Below are 17,740 nucleotides of genomic sequence, written 5' to 3'. Positions count from 1 at the left end.
CATCAGGAATCTGTTTCCCTTTTCCCGACAGAAAACAGTTGTTCTATGATTATACTTGTCAGAGCTGACTGCTCTTGGAGAGCATATCAGATCTGTGGGGGCTCACAAAATGTACAGTACTCTTCTAGTCCTTTTCCTCTGCTCTCCACTGCTTCACACTCACCTGATGGAAAATCAGGAGTGGAACGGTAGCTTGGGGTAGGAGATCTAGGAGATAAGCTGTGGGTTGGAGACCCAGGCAAGCTCTCCCCTGAAGAAAGTGATCGGTTCAGGCAGGAAAAGCTTCTGCTTGTATGAAGAAGAGGTGAGGGTTGCTTTGCCAGCTTTTTAAAGAGAGATCTTCTCCTTGTGTGAGAAAAACACAGCATTAATCACAAGTTAAGGTGCACAGAAGATACTATCAGCACAGGCAAAATTCTTGTAAGCTGACACTATCAAAATAGTAAATCTATCTTTACATGAAAGCAAACCACACTGCAGACTGGGAAGTTTAGAAAGCATCCTGATTCACTAACAGGTGGGATAGACACTGTAACTAATTTTATTCATACTAACATTTACTATATTTCAGAAGAATGTCTATCTCCTTATGAGTACAGATCTTTATTTTCTAAATTTAGCAACCTATCAAAACTGAAGAAATATCTATAAAGTACTAGCAACATATTTATAAAATAAATATGAACGTATCATATTAAAAATGCTGATAAGCACTAGCACAAAAAAGTTTAATTAAACAAGTGCAAAATTATATAGTAAAGCCAAATTACGATGCAACCTCAGTTATTCACTATTTTTAGTTATTTTGCAGATCTATTTTAGACAAAACAAGATTTGGAAGACCACAATCTCAGAAAGAAGGTAGCAATACAGAAGATGAGAAAAAAACTGCAGTAGCTTCATATTTTAAATTTATTGCTATGTACAGACAGACACACTGTGAAAGCAAAGGACTACTCACCTCTCTAAACTCTCCTTCTTCTTCGTCTTCTTACTGCGCCTAACCATTCGGCTCCTGTAGCTGTTCCGTCTGGCAGGTCCCGTCTTGATGGAAGTGTTTTCAAAAGGAGTTGTCATTACTGAGACTTTGTTGCCACTCTGCCAAAATGAGAGAAGATGCTTTAAGTGTCAGTAATACGAATTACACAAGACAACTTTGCCTTACACTGAATCTACACCATACATGCAAATACAACGAGAATCAGCTCCAGAAAAAGTGGTGTTTCTGCAGGGAACCCTATGCAGACATTGCCATGCATAGTTAGTAAATGAGGATTGGGAAGTTCTCAAATTCTGCCGTATTTCCCAACTTCCTCCATTCAAGCTCCAGGACAAGGAGTAACTCCAGTAATTGTGGCCAGACAGGAGGACACCAAGGATTAACCAAGACTGAACACTTCAAGATAGAAACTTCTACAGAAAAACCTGATTTTCCCACAAAGAACAGCTGTAACTGCACAGTGGTCCACTCACATCTCAAGACACCAACTGTTACAATTATGAAACAAAGGAGAAAAATTAAATCTTCACTGGCAATCCCAAACAACATTTTTATCTTGTTCAAAAGGGTTAACAAGTATGATTAACCTAAGCTTTTTAGCACTGATCGCACAAAAGGATGACTCAAAAAAAAAGTATTTTCTGCTAGTTTTAAAAATCTGTAGCTTCTGCTCAGCACTGTATATCCCTACAGTGAACTTCCTTTCAAAGAAATTGCAATAGCCCAAATTTATTTATGATACAGCCCAACATATTAAGTTGTAGATAAACAATGATCTCTTGTTTTGCGTTTGCTCTTGTAAGTATTGAGCAGGGTTGTCATGTTTCTTTTTCTGTATCTGACCTAGACAATGAGTGCATACCTGACTGCCATAAGTCATAGAATTTTCTCTTACATATTTCTTTCAAAATTGGAAAACTTGGAAGTTCTTCCTGGTTTCAGAGAAATAAAATAAACACTGAAGAAACAGTGTACTTTTCATCTTTAGCTTTTTATCTTTTCCCTATCACCTCACTGCCTTCCAGTGCTTTTTTTGGACTTCTTTTATAACTGACTACTCACTTTGAGCTCTGCACATAACACCATAAATTGTTAATAATATAGGAAGCAAATATACAGCTGTCTAAAGTAATTCTGACCTACATTAGCTTACACTGGAAAGATTACATGAAAACTGAGATTCAATGAGCTACAGAGAAAATAGAAGGGTTTTTTTTTCTTTTTATTGGGTGGTTTGTTTGTTTCCATGGAAAAACTATGCCTTTCTAATAAGACAGACCTCAGAAAACCACAAGAGAAAAATGTGACAGATTAGTCATGAAAGTCCAGCTGCAGGATGAGAATTTCATTAATCGAAGAAGCTCTGTCAGACATACCTGGGTATACATGAGACAAAAACCTTTTGGGCCCTAATATGAAAGGCAACCTCCTGTATAGCAGGCAAATATTTAATATTCTTTGGTTTTACTTTTCCTCCGTGATTTTCACTTTTAAAGAAGAAAAATGAGAGGTATCATCATTGTCAAATGCCTGAATTATTTGAGGAAGATGCAGGCATTCGATAACATTCTTGAGAAGGTCAATTTTTTTGAGAGACAGAGACATCTTTTTTTGCCATTGCCTCGAATTTACTTCAGCTATCTCTCAACGTTACCAGTCTATGGGAGAAAAACTAAAATCATGCACGATATAGGAAAGTTATTGGCCCTTCTCCAGATCTATGGCAAGAGCAGCTTAGAGTTTGTACTTCTAAGAACAATAAAATTAAGTAACTAATCTCAAGAAATCAAGCATAACCCCATCATCACTGGTGAAAACAGCAATCACTTTAGTATCCCAGCTGTCCAAGAGTTACCTTTAACAACAATTCAATGACTTCTGTATGAACAAGACCATGCACTGGCTCTCCATTAATATGAGTGATCAGGTCTCCTGCTTTTAAGCCTGCTTGGTAAGCTGCACCTCCTTCTTCCACATTCTAAAAAAGAGAGAGGAAGAAATATACACAAAATGAACCCCAAACCCGTTGGCAATGAAGAAACTTACAGATACTAAGTTATGTAAAGGAAGAAAAGAAGAAAAATACCTTCAGCTCTTTCACCATCTCCTACTTACTCCAACTTTGTATGAGTCTCCCCTACTTACTCAAACTTTATATGGGGCCTGGAATGGTTTCAAAGCTCACTGAAACACTGCTGGTTGCTATGGGTATTAAGTAAGCTCTGCAAAATAGGGAATTTTCATGCATAGTAAGAAGGGATGGTTCACTACCCACTGCAAAACTACAGAACTAAGTGAAGATTTTTAGCATCTGAAATGTAATTAAGGTAATGGTAATCATAACTAAAATTAACTCTACCATATGGTTAAGGATTGTTTCTATTTGGTTCAAATTCACCAGGCTTCCCATTAGAGGGGCTGGTGCAGCACAAAAGTGACGAAGGACCAAAAGTAACTGAATTGAAAAAATATTTTGAAGGTTGTTTAAATATTTTTTTATATTTCTAAATGAGTAGTTTAAGTCATGCAGACACTACTGAAGACTACAATGCAAATAGAGCTTGAACAACAAACTTATAATACTTTAAAAAACCCAAGGTTTAACTTTTACTGCCATGTACCATTTTTCCCCTTCCTTTCACTGGTGTGATGTTACACTAGTAGCAAGAAATAATTTTTTAAAATTTATTCCATTACCCACCAAATGTACCCAGTTCTCCAGATTCAATACTTCTGATGGATTAATAGGTCTAAAGGGTAAACAATATGAATAAAAAATGAATAATACACTACATCAGCACTGCTACTTCAAAATCTACCATACTTATTTAAAACTAAACAGTGCAAAAAAAATTGAAGTCTTTTGGTAAATTTGTGATAATTTTTTTAGGAAAGTTGAAATAATTTATATACACATACTATTAATGTACGTGTAATTTAAACCATATATAAAATTATAATTTTTTCCCAACATAAATGATAAAAAAATGCATATATATGTACCTAAGTATGTAATTATTTTACAGTTAAGGAGGCTGACAACCAAAGAATTGCTTTAGCCTCTCTCCCCCTGTGTAGTGAAGAGAGGATGAAAAATACATGATTTTTTCAAACAGAAAATCAGTACTTGAGATCAGCTTACGTGTGTCTTGTAAAATAGTGCTGATTTTCATGAATCCCTTAATTTACGTAGTTTAATATACTCCACCTAGTTTTCAACAATTTCTCTTTACAGTCTCCTAAATTTGCAAATCCTGACCCAAATCGAAGAGGGTCTGCACTAAGCCTTTGGTTTTCTAAGACATAATACTCTGAACTCAAGACACTATTTTTCAAAACTGAGAAACTTGCCAGAAGTTAAGAGAAGTTGCAGAAGTTCAACACTACATGTAGATAATGCTTCTGCCAAAGATGGCTTGTTGTCTTCCCTACAGGCAGCACTGCTCTTGTATACAGGCAGAATTTCATTCTAAGAAAAACTGCTTGGCATATCATTGTAATTTACACTGTAATTGTTAATAAAGAGATGCCATGGGTACAGAAAAGCGAATCCATCATCACAGTATTCTGTGGCAACTTATCAGCAAGAAAACATGTATTATCTTACCCAAACAATGTGGTGCACAGTGTAGATATCACTGTCACCCACGTAAACCCTGATTGCTCGGATGGTAAAGCCGTACTTTTTCCCTGAACTGTGAATTACAATTGGCTGATGAGGACTTGCAGCAGCAATTGACGAATCACGGCTGGGAGATGAATCTCGGGACGATGAAAGGTCAGATGACAAGGAATGAGGAGACATAGGACTTCCCAAAGGAGAAACACCAAACACATCTGAAAGAAAAAATCTGCCTATTACAGTCTGAGCACACACAGATTTCATTTGGCTTAATGGTATCTTTCTATTAATATAAGTCATTGTCTTTGTCTAAACAACCTCTCTTCCTCCTTAACTAGTGCGCATATTAGTGAATGAGAAGTTCAACCACCAGATATTAGAATTTAATAATTTTCCCTGGAGTGTAAACTGTACTGTTTAATGCAAGGGTTAATTTGTCACATATAGACTGCTTTTTCCTTTTGCACAGGAAAAACACTCATTGCTAACTTTGCAAGAACTATTCTCAGCCTCTTCCTAGCAAACACGGATGAAAAGAAAATCAGAGTAGTGTAGCAAATATTATCATGAATACACCCAAAATCATTCCCCAAGTAATCCAGCAATGCTTAACAAATTGCTAGCTGTTTTCTTGCTTTCAGTTATATATAAAAACAGATAAAGACTACTCCAATTAAACCACAGTATCTACTGGGTACCTAGGGCAGTTACTCAAATGTTTGTAAGAAGCCTCCATTGCTACATTCTGCTACATCATGTAAAGAACGCAAGAGTTTCTTCCAACAATATCAATTACAACTTCGTTTTATGTTATTGTTTTGAATGCACTATTTGCTCATGCTTGTGCAAATGTGAATATAATTACAGCAGTTTGGACTTCAGTTCTGGACAACAAGAAAGCGAAGTAGCAATCCTTCATATGAAAACACTCAATATTACTGTTATATGTCCACTTACAGCATTATTTCTGGCTCCAAATTTTGAGCACTTGACCTAACTCCGACTAGTACAAGTAGGAGACTACATGCTATTTCTGTTTTTTGACACTGCACTCCTGTTTATCAGCTTTTCTTATGGGGGACGAGAGAGAACTAGTCCTGTGCTGCTTTAACAAACATCTGTTTTTGAGGGCTAGTTAAAACTAAGTCTACAACCCTACTGTCAGATGGACCAAGGAATGAAGTTGCATCCTGCTGTGCATGCTCAAGATGAAACACCATTAAGTTGCATTTTTGCCTGTCAGAGAAGGCCTCTCAGCTGCAGTGTGAGCACTATGACTTGCTGACAAGATTGCACTGATTAGTCATACAAGTGAACAACAAGAGAAACAAAAATGAGTGACACGGAATCAATTCTGAACTATACAGAACCTTGCATTTGCATCATAAGCCTTCATAGCATTGCATAAATCATTAACATTTCAACTGAAAGTATTTATCTCTACCTCCTGGGATCATGAGGGACAAAGCACTTGCAGAAAGGGACTTCGTGACTTTTCCAGAGATCTTCTTTTTCTCTGTGCTTTCCAATCGCTGTCGAGCCATGTGCGATGCAACTTCACCAGCTGGCTTTGAGGCGTTATCTGTACTGTCCACACTCTCACTTCTTCCATTTATTTGATCTAAGTGTTCTGAGAAACTGCCAACTGTACAAAGAAAAAGGATAAAGACATTGAGGGAAACTTTGCTAAACTTTGCATTGAGGGAATATCCTTTTGCTAATGGACCACAGAAAAAATAAACTACTCTCAAGTGTAACTGGTTAAGTGTAAGAAGAGGATCACACAGTTGGAGTTATCACTGCAGCTGCTGTATTAACGCCAACACCATTACACAGGACCTGGGGGATAGCAAGCAAGACTTGAGATACAGCACAAATCAACATCAAGGTTTTAGACAAGGATAGAGATGGATGACCCTGAAGAAATTTTTTCCTCCATGATCAGAAAGGAGGGAGGGGGAGGAAAGTGTGGACTACATGGGAAATCAAGGGCTTGAGAACAGAAGGGTGTATCTTGAAAAAACTCAGTAAGGTACAGAAGAGAAGGAAGCTGAAAACTGGTAGATGTGTAGATATGAAACTAAGGCCCCAGAGTCTACTGAAATGCAATTAAGTATTTGAGTAGGGAGACAATGCTCAAAATTAATTAAGCAGAGAATGATTTGCAACACTTCTTCCTAGATTTGTAATCACCAAAGTGACTTCCACAAGTCATAGAAAATCCTCTTAATTCTGAAAGGTGTACATTGTAGTGAAATCTTAATTAAAAACACACAATGTGTAGTACACCAACCAGATCCCTGTTGGGACAGCTGTTTTTGAAAGCAGTTCTGAATGCATCACTTCTAAATCTATGAATGCTACTGCCACAAGAAGATGGTCGGCAACTGTTTGTAGTATCATCAGTCAAGACACCCCCTGTGAAATACCTGATAGTGTGGAGCTGCTGATTGTACTTGCTGGAGTGGTTACTTCAGGTTCATCTTGCACTGTTTCATCGCTCACAAATGCAGACTTTTCCTGCTCCTCCCGGGGTCCCCGTGAGCCGCTGGAATCATCCTGTTCTCCTTCAGCTGATACAGACAATTTTGGAAGCAAACCAGAATTGCGCTGCTGCCGGCTACTGTCAGTCTCAGATGAGATGGATGTAGATATTTGCTGTCTGCATAACAAATAAGCAAACTCTCACTCAGTTAATAAATGAAGAGGCCTGCTATCTGGCAAACAGGATGTAGATGACTTGTTGTACATCCTTCTACTTACATTTCAGAATATTCTGAACTCCAGCTCAAAGATTCCACAGAAGGCAATGTTACACTTTTTGTTTTGTCTCCTGCATCTTCCTTTTCTTCACCTTGAATTTGAGTGACTCGATCTATACTACTAAAAACCTATTAAAGGAAAAAAAAAACCCACAAAAAATTGAATATCACTGACACATCTGATATTAAAAAAATGATATGTGGGATCTATAGTTCTATGATTTTAAATGCTTATATAGTATTTCAGATTTCAAACTTCAAATTTCTTGAACCTTTTCAAATTTCCAATATTTCATTTTCTTAAAATGCTTTCTTGGCTTCTCATGTATAGGTATACAAATAGAGCCTCTTCTGATTATGTATTTATCAGTTTTCTCCTCATTTCAAAGTGCGAACCAAGACAGTAAAGCCAAAATCCTGGGTGTTTATTCCATTATTATTTCCTGCCAATTCACCTCCACTGTATTTATTGCCTGAGCATGTCCACTCTGATCAGCAATAATTAGCTCTCACCTCAGCTACTAGAGAAATACTACCTTTTGGGCAGTTTTACCTTTGATTCAGAGCATTCAGATCACTCCCTCATTTCTCCATGACTATAAACCATGCTAACCATTACCTTGCTTTTTCTTTGGTCAAATGTCACTAAATTAACACCTACTACACAGTAGTACTCTAATACTTGTTATGCACCTACAAGATACCCAGGACACAACTGGAGCAACAGGAAAACTATGTATAAAGAAACCAATGCAAAGAACACATATTAGCATTTAACAGAACACTTCCTTGACACTTTCTGTTATGCAATAATGAGTCTTCTACAGAAAATATCATCATATTTATGTAAGTTTCCATTGGTATATTAAAGATTCAAAAATTAACTTTTCTACACAATCTTCCCATATTTTGATTTAATGGTATTCATTGTATTCTTGCTCAATTTCAGTTAACTTCATAGTTTCTTGAGAAAATAAGGCCCTATATATCTCCTCTATATTTAACATTTCCAAAATTTGAAAAAGTAGAACAATACATACTAAGATGACAGAAAGTTTTACTTACTTTTGAAAACCTGTGTGAACACGAGGAGAACTGCCTTATCTCCAAATTAAAATCTTCATCGTTGGTATCATCTTCTTCCTCAGTTTCCATATGGTGGTATTTCTCAGAACGAGCTACAGACAAGGGCAATAAAATATCTGAATTTATCAGGAAGAAGAGATACTATGTTTTAATATTAAATAAAAATCTAATTCTATTCTTAAGATTATTTTTGCTGAAGTGTCAATTCATTGGTAAAACTGCAAACTGCCAGTAATTCTGATAAAGGAGATTTAAAAAGCAGTAAGCAAAAAAAGAGTCAAAGACAGTGGTTACTTTAAACATGGTGTTCATAACTTTTTTTTGAGACCATAAAGCACCTACTGTCAAAGTAACTTGTGTCATCTTCAGACTCCAACTGTGGAATAAATTCTGCTTTCTGCCTCAGCAGACTATTCCAGTCAAGGCTCCTGAAGAACTGATGCTGCTTTACTTCATACGCACCACCTGGAGGAGCCAGAGGAAAACATTGAGCAAACTGTACCAAATCCTCTAACAGTAAATTAACTAAACCCCCAGCCAACAATGCAAATAGTCACAGAAAGGCATAGTCATTGCTGTATGCATGAACATCTACTATCCATTCCCATTAGAAATTCTAAACCTGTCAGAAATAGTCCCTGTCCCTGTTGTCTTGTGGCCATTTCTTTTAACAGTTTACTGCTTTATCATCTTCCCCTTTTATGATTTTTATTCTTGCAAATGTACTAATCTGTTAGCTACATATTAGTCAGAATTTTCATATGTAGTTCTACAAATATAAATATGTGCACTAGGTGACTAAGTACAAGTTATAAAGTAATGCAGAATGATTCTTAATAGTTGCTCAATATAAATACTATTGCTGACTTAAGAGATCCTTTCAGTGTTTTTATGACAGCAATACACAATACTATAGGAAATACCCTATAATTTCTCTTATTTATTACTGCCTGCTCATTTAATATGTGTTAAATGATTACACTACTTTAAAGTCAGAAAACTACTGTAAGAACACAATGAAATACTGGAAATTTTGCCCTGGGAAGGTGGATGATGGTATTATTAATAAACATACATCTAATTCTAAAACCTGAAAAAGTAACCTGCAGCAGCAAGACCTGCTACCAGCTTGTTTTGGGTTTGTGTTGCATGGTTTTGCAAGTGGGGAGGCCACAGGAGTGCTTCTGTGAGAAGCGGCCTTCCTCTATATCCAACACAGACACTGCCAGCTGGTTCCAAGACAGATCCACTGTCAGCCCATCAGCATTATCTTGGATAATGTATTAAAGAAGGGGAAAGACTGCTGCCCAACAGCAGCCAGACCACGGTGGTGCAGAGATCCACCTGCAGCCCATGGAGGATTCCACGGTGGAGCAAGGTGGATCCCTGAGCAGACTGCCATGCCGCGCAAAGGCCTGTGCTGGAGCACAGGTAGGACCTGTGGCAGAGAGGAGCCCAAGCTGTAGCATGGTTGCTGTCAGAACTTGTGACCCCATGGGGAACCCATGCTGGAGCACTCTGTTCCTGAAGATTGCATCCTGTGGGAGGGACCCACACTGGACCAAGGGAATGGTGTGGGGAGGAAGGAGTGGCAGGGGCAGCATGTGTTGCACTGACCACTACCCCGATTTCCTGTCCTCCCACGCTGCTTGGAGGGAGGAAGTAAAGCAGTAGTGTTAATTGGTGATAAATTAAACTAATATCCCTGAGTTTTAGTATGCTTTGCCCATGATGGCAAAGCACCTTATCTTAACACAGGAGCCTTTGGCATATTTTCTCCTCCCATCCAGTTGAGGTGGGGGGAAGGAGACTTGGTGGGTACCTCCTGGCCAGCAAAGGCCAACTCAGCACACTGATACAGCATGTATGTCAAAGCTATGCAGAGAAAAAAATGCAATCTCCAGGACAGGTTTCTAAGTCAGCATTAGGATTTCTAGATTGGATTCTTTGCTTTTCATACTGCACCAGGGGAAAATTCAAAGAAGCCAAATCTTCCCAAAGCAGATCAAAATCATATCTCATCATAAGTCACTAGCTAAGCAGTGAATATTTCTCTGAGCACAGTAATCAGTAATGGGATATTACATCAGAATTGTATTATTCTTGATTGGTATCAGACTGTTCAAGCACAAAGAAGTCTTTTTACTGCTGTTTTCCTTCTTCAAAGTAAGTATAGTTTCCACCTCTCTTCTTTCAACTTGCCTTTGCCACTCAGGTCTCCTGAGCAAGTAAAGTATTATGATTTTCACAAGGTGTTATGCAGCTTGCTAATACATATTAAACAAGACTATAACTTGAAATGCGTGGTGGAGCCCAGCATAAACCATGGTATTTTTCAGTGCCCATGTGGGACCTGTCACACTGCAGCCCCATTTCTGTGTGCTGATTCTTCTAGCACTTAAAGATCTTACAACTTTGTTGTAGTTTCTGAACCCCCTGCTTCAAGGAAATAGCTGCCTAATTTCCTTCTTCAGGCTGCCAACTGTAAGAGAGATCAGATGCTTTAAAGAGCCTCTGAACGCCACAGGTGCTTCATCCTGTGACACTGACCATTTAGTATTTAAGGCAGCTTCATCTCACCCCATTCACTTTCTCCACCAACTGTATAGCAACAGACACATAATTTGCAATTCACTCCTGATCCAGCCTCTTACATGGCAACAGTCTTCAATTAACACTGTATTTATGAGGAAAATCATCACGGCAATGAAACAACCATACCTGGAAAGAGTGTACTTAAAACAAGGGAATAAAACTATCGGATTTTCATTTTGCCTTTGGCATTGGTGCCCTCTGGAGCAGATGACACAAGCAGCAAGTGGAGAAGCTACTGGGGCATGACACCTTCCTCAATCTTAATTTATTCAACATGGGGCAAGGCACAGCAATAAACTGCTGAGTGCCACTTAGTCTAGACCATCAGTTACAGTGAAGTCTAAGGGTTGCTCACACAGAACCCAGCCATTCATTGCAAGGGACAATGCAGCTCATTCATATCAGTCACATCATCACGCCTTGAGGGAAGCCAAAGGAAGACAGGTCATTTGGGACCACGTCAACACTACTGAGGGTCTGGGTTATAATCACATTTCCCCTGAGCAGCTGTGATAACACCAGTTATGAACTGATTCCTAAATCCTCTTTTTTATTAGGCCTAAATATATGAAGCAAAATTGGACTCAGTTTTGTGAGCAATTTTCCAAGTACTCTCATGCTGACTCAACCTGCCACTTGGTTTCCTCAGCATCCTAAATGTATTTCTGTTCATGGTATACAATGTTCACTGTAAATAAGATTATATCTCTAAATCTGGGCTCATTTATGCAGGAGGCTTTTTTTTTCTGTGTTTACCTAGTGCTTTGCCTAAAAGGATGGCAGTCAGTGACTAGGGTTCCCATGCATTAACACTTAAAAATCACACACAATATTCATTACTGCCTCTCACAGAAACTCCCAAATAAATCCTGGTCTATCAACCAACAAATAAACTCTTATTACATAAATGCACAGTACCTTCATTAGCCTATGGAAGTGTTAATACTTCCTTAACATTCAGTTTTATTTTAATTATTTTTCATACAAGGCAGTAGTGCTTGATAAATGAGAATGAGAAGACTTTTCACCACACAACCTCAGACAGTCATTACTGAATAAGGATTTGAGTACTCATCACCCACCCTAACACGGGGGGAATTAATATGCCAGGCTAAGATACTTCTGAAAAAGGAAGTTGTGTATTGATTCCCCTCCTAGATTTCTGTATTTAGTCATTTAATGATGTATTAATGAAGAAACCCCATTCACTAACAGGGTCTTTGAGAAATTTCTGTTATATTTATCAAATTGGGAGAAGAGTAAATACAAATGAGCCCATGTAAATCCCACAAAACCCAGGACAGACGTCATCATATTAAGTTCCTATTACTGGTCTTAATCTATAAATTATCATGGCATATTATGCTACTGCATGTCATGACAGATGTTTCCCAAGCAAAACAAACAGGTGAACAAAGACTCCCAATGCTGAATACAGAAGCTATTTCTAGTAGATTAACAATTTAAAATTAGTGCCTCCAAACCTGTTCCCAGCCTTTCCAAAGGATTCTGCCTAAGTAGCAGAGTAATCAGATCTTGGGCATCTGGAGGTGGTGCTTCATCCTTTTCAGGCCAGTTGATTTCATCTGAAAGAAAAGAAAGTTGCTTGATATTGCTAAGGTCTGATCCCAGCACAAATTGCATTAATGCTCTCAAAAGCAACCTAACAGCAAAGCAGATTTAAAGTAACTTTCTCAACTTACTCTGCCGCATACCAATTATTTCTAATTTTTATACTCGCTATACAGACTGCATAAACATACTATATTCCAATTTCCTTTGGAAGTATCATTCAACACAAAACTGTGTTTAGCAGCAAACACATGAATGTTTGGCTCATGGAAAACTTTCAAAATATTAGCACAATTTGTATGCTCTCTCTTCCCCCATCAAATCAAGATTTAAACTGTAGTTATGTTCCATGGAAACTGTTGTTATGATGGAAACTGCTGACCTGACCTGGCAGCTGCTGCTCACATCTGTGTTCCTTCTCTAATGCTAGCAGACTCCCTGAGGTCAATACTCCCATGACTAAGGGTCAAGGTGTCAGACTGTACTCTGGCAACATATATGGCAATGAAGATTTCTCCAAGAGTCTCATACTTCCATACAACCACCCTCCACAGAGTCTTACAATACTATATCTTTTGTACTTCATGGCAAGCTGGACGCAAACCAATCAAGACAGGATACACTGTGTATGAACATGAACTTTCTATCAGCCTACAAACAGCAAGTTTTGCCTGATTTTTAGTGGAAGCTGCCTCCACAAATGTAATATAGTGCAGGTTTAGATAAAACTCCGAAGAAGCTTCTTGGGAGGTACAAGGATTTTGGCATCAGAGAAACAGCACACTTGGAGCTCCAGAAACACAGAAAGCTGTTAAGGATTTTGTCACTTTATGATCTAGACTTCTATAAAATAATCATAACTGGATAAATAATCATCAGAAGCTACATGCAGGTTTAACCTTCACATTTCAGAGATTAAGGAAAGGCACTGATAAAAACAGACATGAAATGTAACCTGCTTCTGAGGCAATAGTTTATTTAAATTCTTATCACTTTAGGTATTTAAGTTTACACTGAGGCCTCCCACAGCTGTCCTTGCACAACCTGAAGGCAGGAAAAGGCAACCTACAATGCAAAAGGAGGCAGCAAGATTTTAAAGTAGAACTTTAAACAGAATGTAGATTTTGTTCATGGAAACTGGAACAAAAATCTAGGCTACAGTTTGGTTCTTTAAGATGGCTCTTCCAGTCAAACAGGAGGAGATAATTTATTTTAGCACAGGAAACATATCCAACAAGAGTTCTCCTAGAGATACTAAGATTTTTTTCAATAAGCAAGGATATTTCAAAGAGAAACAACTGACAAATCAACATCAAAACAAGAAACTGAGCCAACCAACAGTCTTGTAGGATGAGTGGGAATAGCTGATGTTTACAAAAGGACTTCCACAAGTAACTTCTATAAGATACATTGACACATTCAAGTGGACTAAGATATTTACAAAGGTCTCAGCTAGATTGTAACACATGACAGCACGTTTTACAAAAGGTAAAATTAATGCCACATGGGAAAAAAAAGGCATAATGTACATATTTTGTCATTAATTTTAAGACTATTCCCTCCCCTTCTCCCAGTCAGGGAGTATAAGGATAAAAACACAGGTGTGTGTGTGTGTGTCTGAAAATGCAATAAAAACTTGAGTTATTTCCACATTTGTGTGCCTACAGCTCCACTGCAGTTTAAAGCTGATTTGGAAGATAAAGCATGAATATGCATTGCAGCCACGGGGCACCCAGAAAACAGACAGCATTTGCTGCTTGTGTTAATTAAACAGTTGATTCTTCTTGCCACTCAGGCTTCTGCATATCACATCAGAAAACAACATAGTTATAAACCCATGAAACGTAGGATATCACATGCATTTTAATAGTTTACAAACAAGTCGGGCTTTCAGCTTCAGAGATAGAGGAAATAAAGATGATGACAGAAAGTCTCCTTTAGTACAAAAGGGGATTTGTTGCATTCTCACAGAATGAGGAACCAGAGATGTATTCTCAGCTATTGGACTTTTTAAGCAGACCATAAAACAGACTGGGAAATTCTTAGCAACAGAGGTGGCATTCTGTTAACCTTGTATCATAAATAGTGACCCTCTACATCTATGCATTTGGGAAATTTATGGAAACAGCAGGTAGGATAACAAACAAATCTGTTTAATTATCTTTCAGTTTTGTCACAAGACACATAACAGTACTTAGGGTCAGTTTGTAGGTTAAGATCCAAAAGGTTATTGAATTTTAAATGGAAGAAGAACAGCTGCTACAGAAATAACATTACACTCCAACAATCACCAATGAAAGCATTAACAATCTGTGAACTGAATTAGTTTCTTTCTTTTTCTCATTATTTATTATTTGGGGGACATTTGTTTTAGAGTTTTATTACATCTTTGTTAATTTCTTGATTGCGCCATGAGGCAGAATTTCCCATCCATGTAAATTTATTTAACTGTTTCTTTGGTATAATTTCTTTACCAAACACAGAAATCGCTAGTGCATAGTGGCACTACATTTTAACTAAAATAGCTTTTCTCTTCCAAACAGTGCAGCTTAACCCCTGGACTCTACATTAATGAATTTCTGTACTTAGTAGAGTAAGTTCAGCTTTTAATCTAAATTATTGTTACTGCTTTGATAGCAGATTGTGTAGTCTAACAATAAAATTGTAATATATCTACTATTAACAGATTTTGGGTTTTTTTAGAGATGCTCACCACTGATTACTTGTCCAAAGAGCTCTTCTGGTGTATCTCCAAAGAATGGCACACACCCAACAAGAAATTCATAAAGAATAATTCCCATAGCCCACCAGTCCACTGGTTTTCCATAACCCTGTCTCAGTATCACTTCAGGAGCTATGTATTCAGGTGTACCACAGACCTAAAAGAAAGAAAACAAGCATGATGGCAAAGCAAGTCTTAATTTAGCTAGATCAGGAATTTATAATTATTGAAATGTAAATTAATATGAAAACATGGAAAAAACTGGAATTCATTTGGGCTTAGTCTGCTGAGTTGGCATAACAGCTCACATTTTTAGAACAACTCACCTACACTAAGAGGCACCATAATCAATATTTGTACATCTGTCATGCAAAGGACAGTTTATGCTTTGTACATAGGAGTCCATCATGGCAAGTATCCTACTTAACTTAAAACATATTGTTATCCTTATATGAAAGTTGTGATGATTTTATCTTAAGTAACTTTTACAGTGAACAGATTGTGAGCAACGATAATGAGGCATGCTTAAAGGGAAATGGGCCACAGCACAGATTTTAGCACCCTTGGTTGTACAAAGCATGATGAGCTCCACAAGTACTCTGCTGAGACTTCTGAATTCTTTACAAAACAGTTTTCCATTTGTCTCTCTCACAGATTCACTTGCACAGAATTAGGCCATTCATCTTACTAATAGATCTTAATGCAAAAAGAAAAAATCCTCAAATAATCCTCAGGGCACCAGTTAAAGTACCTGACATACTGAATTGGAACAACAATGCAGAAATAACGGCGGTTTATTCAGTATTACTGTATGTTCTGCTGGCAAAATGTTACTTCGTGTGAACACTCAGTGTAGAAATGAAAAAGGCCGTTTCTTACTTGTTTGTCGAGGAATTCTCTGGCATCCTTCTCAATGTGACCCTCGTACAGATTGGTAGTCAAACTCATTAGCCCCACTTTTGACAGGCCAAAGTCTGTAAGCTTTATATGGCCCATGGATGTTACCAACAGACTGAAAAACAGAAAGTTTTTAAGTCACTGCGATATAATTCAACATCATGTGCTTGTCATTGTAGTTATTATTATTACAATTATAATAGTTACGGCAAAACGTTTCATTAGCATTGTTGAATTCTAAATACAATTTAAAATGTACTTTAACTGGTACAGAATGAGCAGGTTAAAAATCTAAGTCTTACATTTGTTACTATTACTATTAGAAGTAAACAAACTTTTCATGTGCAACTGAACAACATCCTACAGAACTACAGAGGTCTTGAGAGCTGAGTAATTAAAGCTTTGAAGAAACAGTTATCATGTAAAAGACCTAAAACAGAGTATTTGTCATTTTTGAAGTGAGGTGATTATTTTGCATCTGTAACAGGCTGGGTCAGTCATGCATTTGGAAAAAAACTCAAGATATTAAGTTAGTAACTGATACTATACTAACATACTTCCTGCTACGAGGCTAATGTCAATCAACACCTATGACTTTAATTATTTTCTGGTTTTTTAATTGTAAAAGAGAAAGAAGAGCAATGAAGTTGCAAGGGCCACACTTCGTATTTCAGCTATCTGCTGTAATGTCAATTTACTTGTATAGGAGCAACACTGTGCTTTTAAATATTGAAACCAAAAAACCTAACCTCTCAAAAGAAAAGCAACCCCCAAAACCCAAGCAACAGGAGATGTTTCTGCATCTGGTCAATTTTGCCTTCAAACACGCAAATACCTGCAAGTTGATGAAATTTTGTGTTTTCAGTGTTTTAAGTACACTCTGAAAAAAAATTTCTAAATTGCTAAAATGTGGTTCTCTTCATTCTAACACAAAGAATAAATACCTTTTTCTTTTTAGTTACTCTGATAGTCTCTTTCATCTTAAACACATAAAATTCTTAACAGCTCTTTTAGGAAAAAAAGCATTTTCTGTAACCACAAGTGATGAAAATTCAATTATTTTGAAGGAACTGCGCATCTACGTAACATTTACAACAAAAAAAAATTCATAGCAAGTTTAAACTTTTGTATCTTATCTAACAATTTCAAACTCTTCTTTCAGTTATATTCTATATACATACTTGTCAGGTTTCAAATCCCTGTGTACAATTCCATAATTATGAAGGTATTCCAAGGCCAGAACAGTCTCTGCAAAGTACATCCTTGCCATATCTACAGGTAAGGGACCCATATTCTTCATCAAAGTAGCACAGTCTCCACCTGTGGAAACAGTACGTGGATAAACGTTCCAGATGACTCTATATCTGAGATGTAACAGTATAAACCATATACGATGCTAAAAGGAACAGAAACTGCAGTCATAAGATTTTATTTTCTAGTCAGATGACTCAACCAAACTTGTAAGCCCCACAGCTACTCTACTG

General features: G+C 37.4%; 1 protein-coding gene across 7 annotated transcripts in view; it reads right to left on the bottom strand.

The window, feature by feature from the left end:
- MAST4 (microtubule associated serine/threonine kinase family member 4) overlaps positions 1 to 17,740 on the bottom strand; it is a 276,434-nt gene that overhangs the window by 6,937 nt on the left and 251,757 nt on the right. For all 7 annotated transcript variants that reach the window (XM_063180836.1, XM_063180838.1, XM_063180842.1 and 4 more), the window contains 13 exons: positions 17,438 to 17,576; positions 16,239 to 16,371; positions 15,351 to 15,516; positions 12,550 to 12,651; positions 8,813 to 8,935; positions 8,450 to 8,562; positions 7,386 to 7,513; positions 7,052 to 7,284; positions 6,067 to 6,267; positions 4,608 to 4,837; positions 2,856 to 2,978; positions 962 to 1,098; positions 164 to 345 (listed from right to left, as the gene is read on the bottom strand). In XM_063180836.1, the coding sequence (XP_063036906.1) occupies positions 164 to 345; positions 962 to 1,098; positions 2,856 to 2,978; positions 4,608 to 4,837; positions 6,067 to 6,267; positions 7,052 to 7,284; positions 7,386 to 7,513; positions 8,450 to 8,562; positions 8,813 to 8,935; positions 12,550 to 12,651; positions 15,351 to 15,516; positions 16,239 to 16,371; positions 17,438 to 17,576 (2,010 nt within the window). The remainder of the gene's footprint in view (positions 1 to 163; positions 346 to 961; positions 1,099 to 2,855; positions 2,979 to 4,607; positions 4,838 to 6,066; positions 6,268 to 7,051; positions 7,285 to 7,385; positions 7,514 to 8,449; positions 8,563 to 8,812; positions 8,936 to 12,549; positions 12,652 to 15,350; positions 15,517 to 16,238; positions 16,372 to 17,437; positions 17,577 to 17,740) is intronic.

This window comes from Melospiza melodia, chromosome Z (genome assembly GCF_035770615.1).
Source record: "Melospiza melodia melodia isolate bMelMel2 chromosome Z, bMelMel2.pri, whole genome shotgun sequence".
NCBI classification, from domain to species: Eukaryota; Metazoa; Chordata; class Aves; order Passeriformes; family Passerellidae; genus Melospiza; species Melospiza melodia.
Note: the sequence above shows the minus strand (reverse complement) of the source record. Positions and strands in the feature narration are given on the sequence as shown.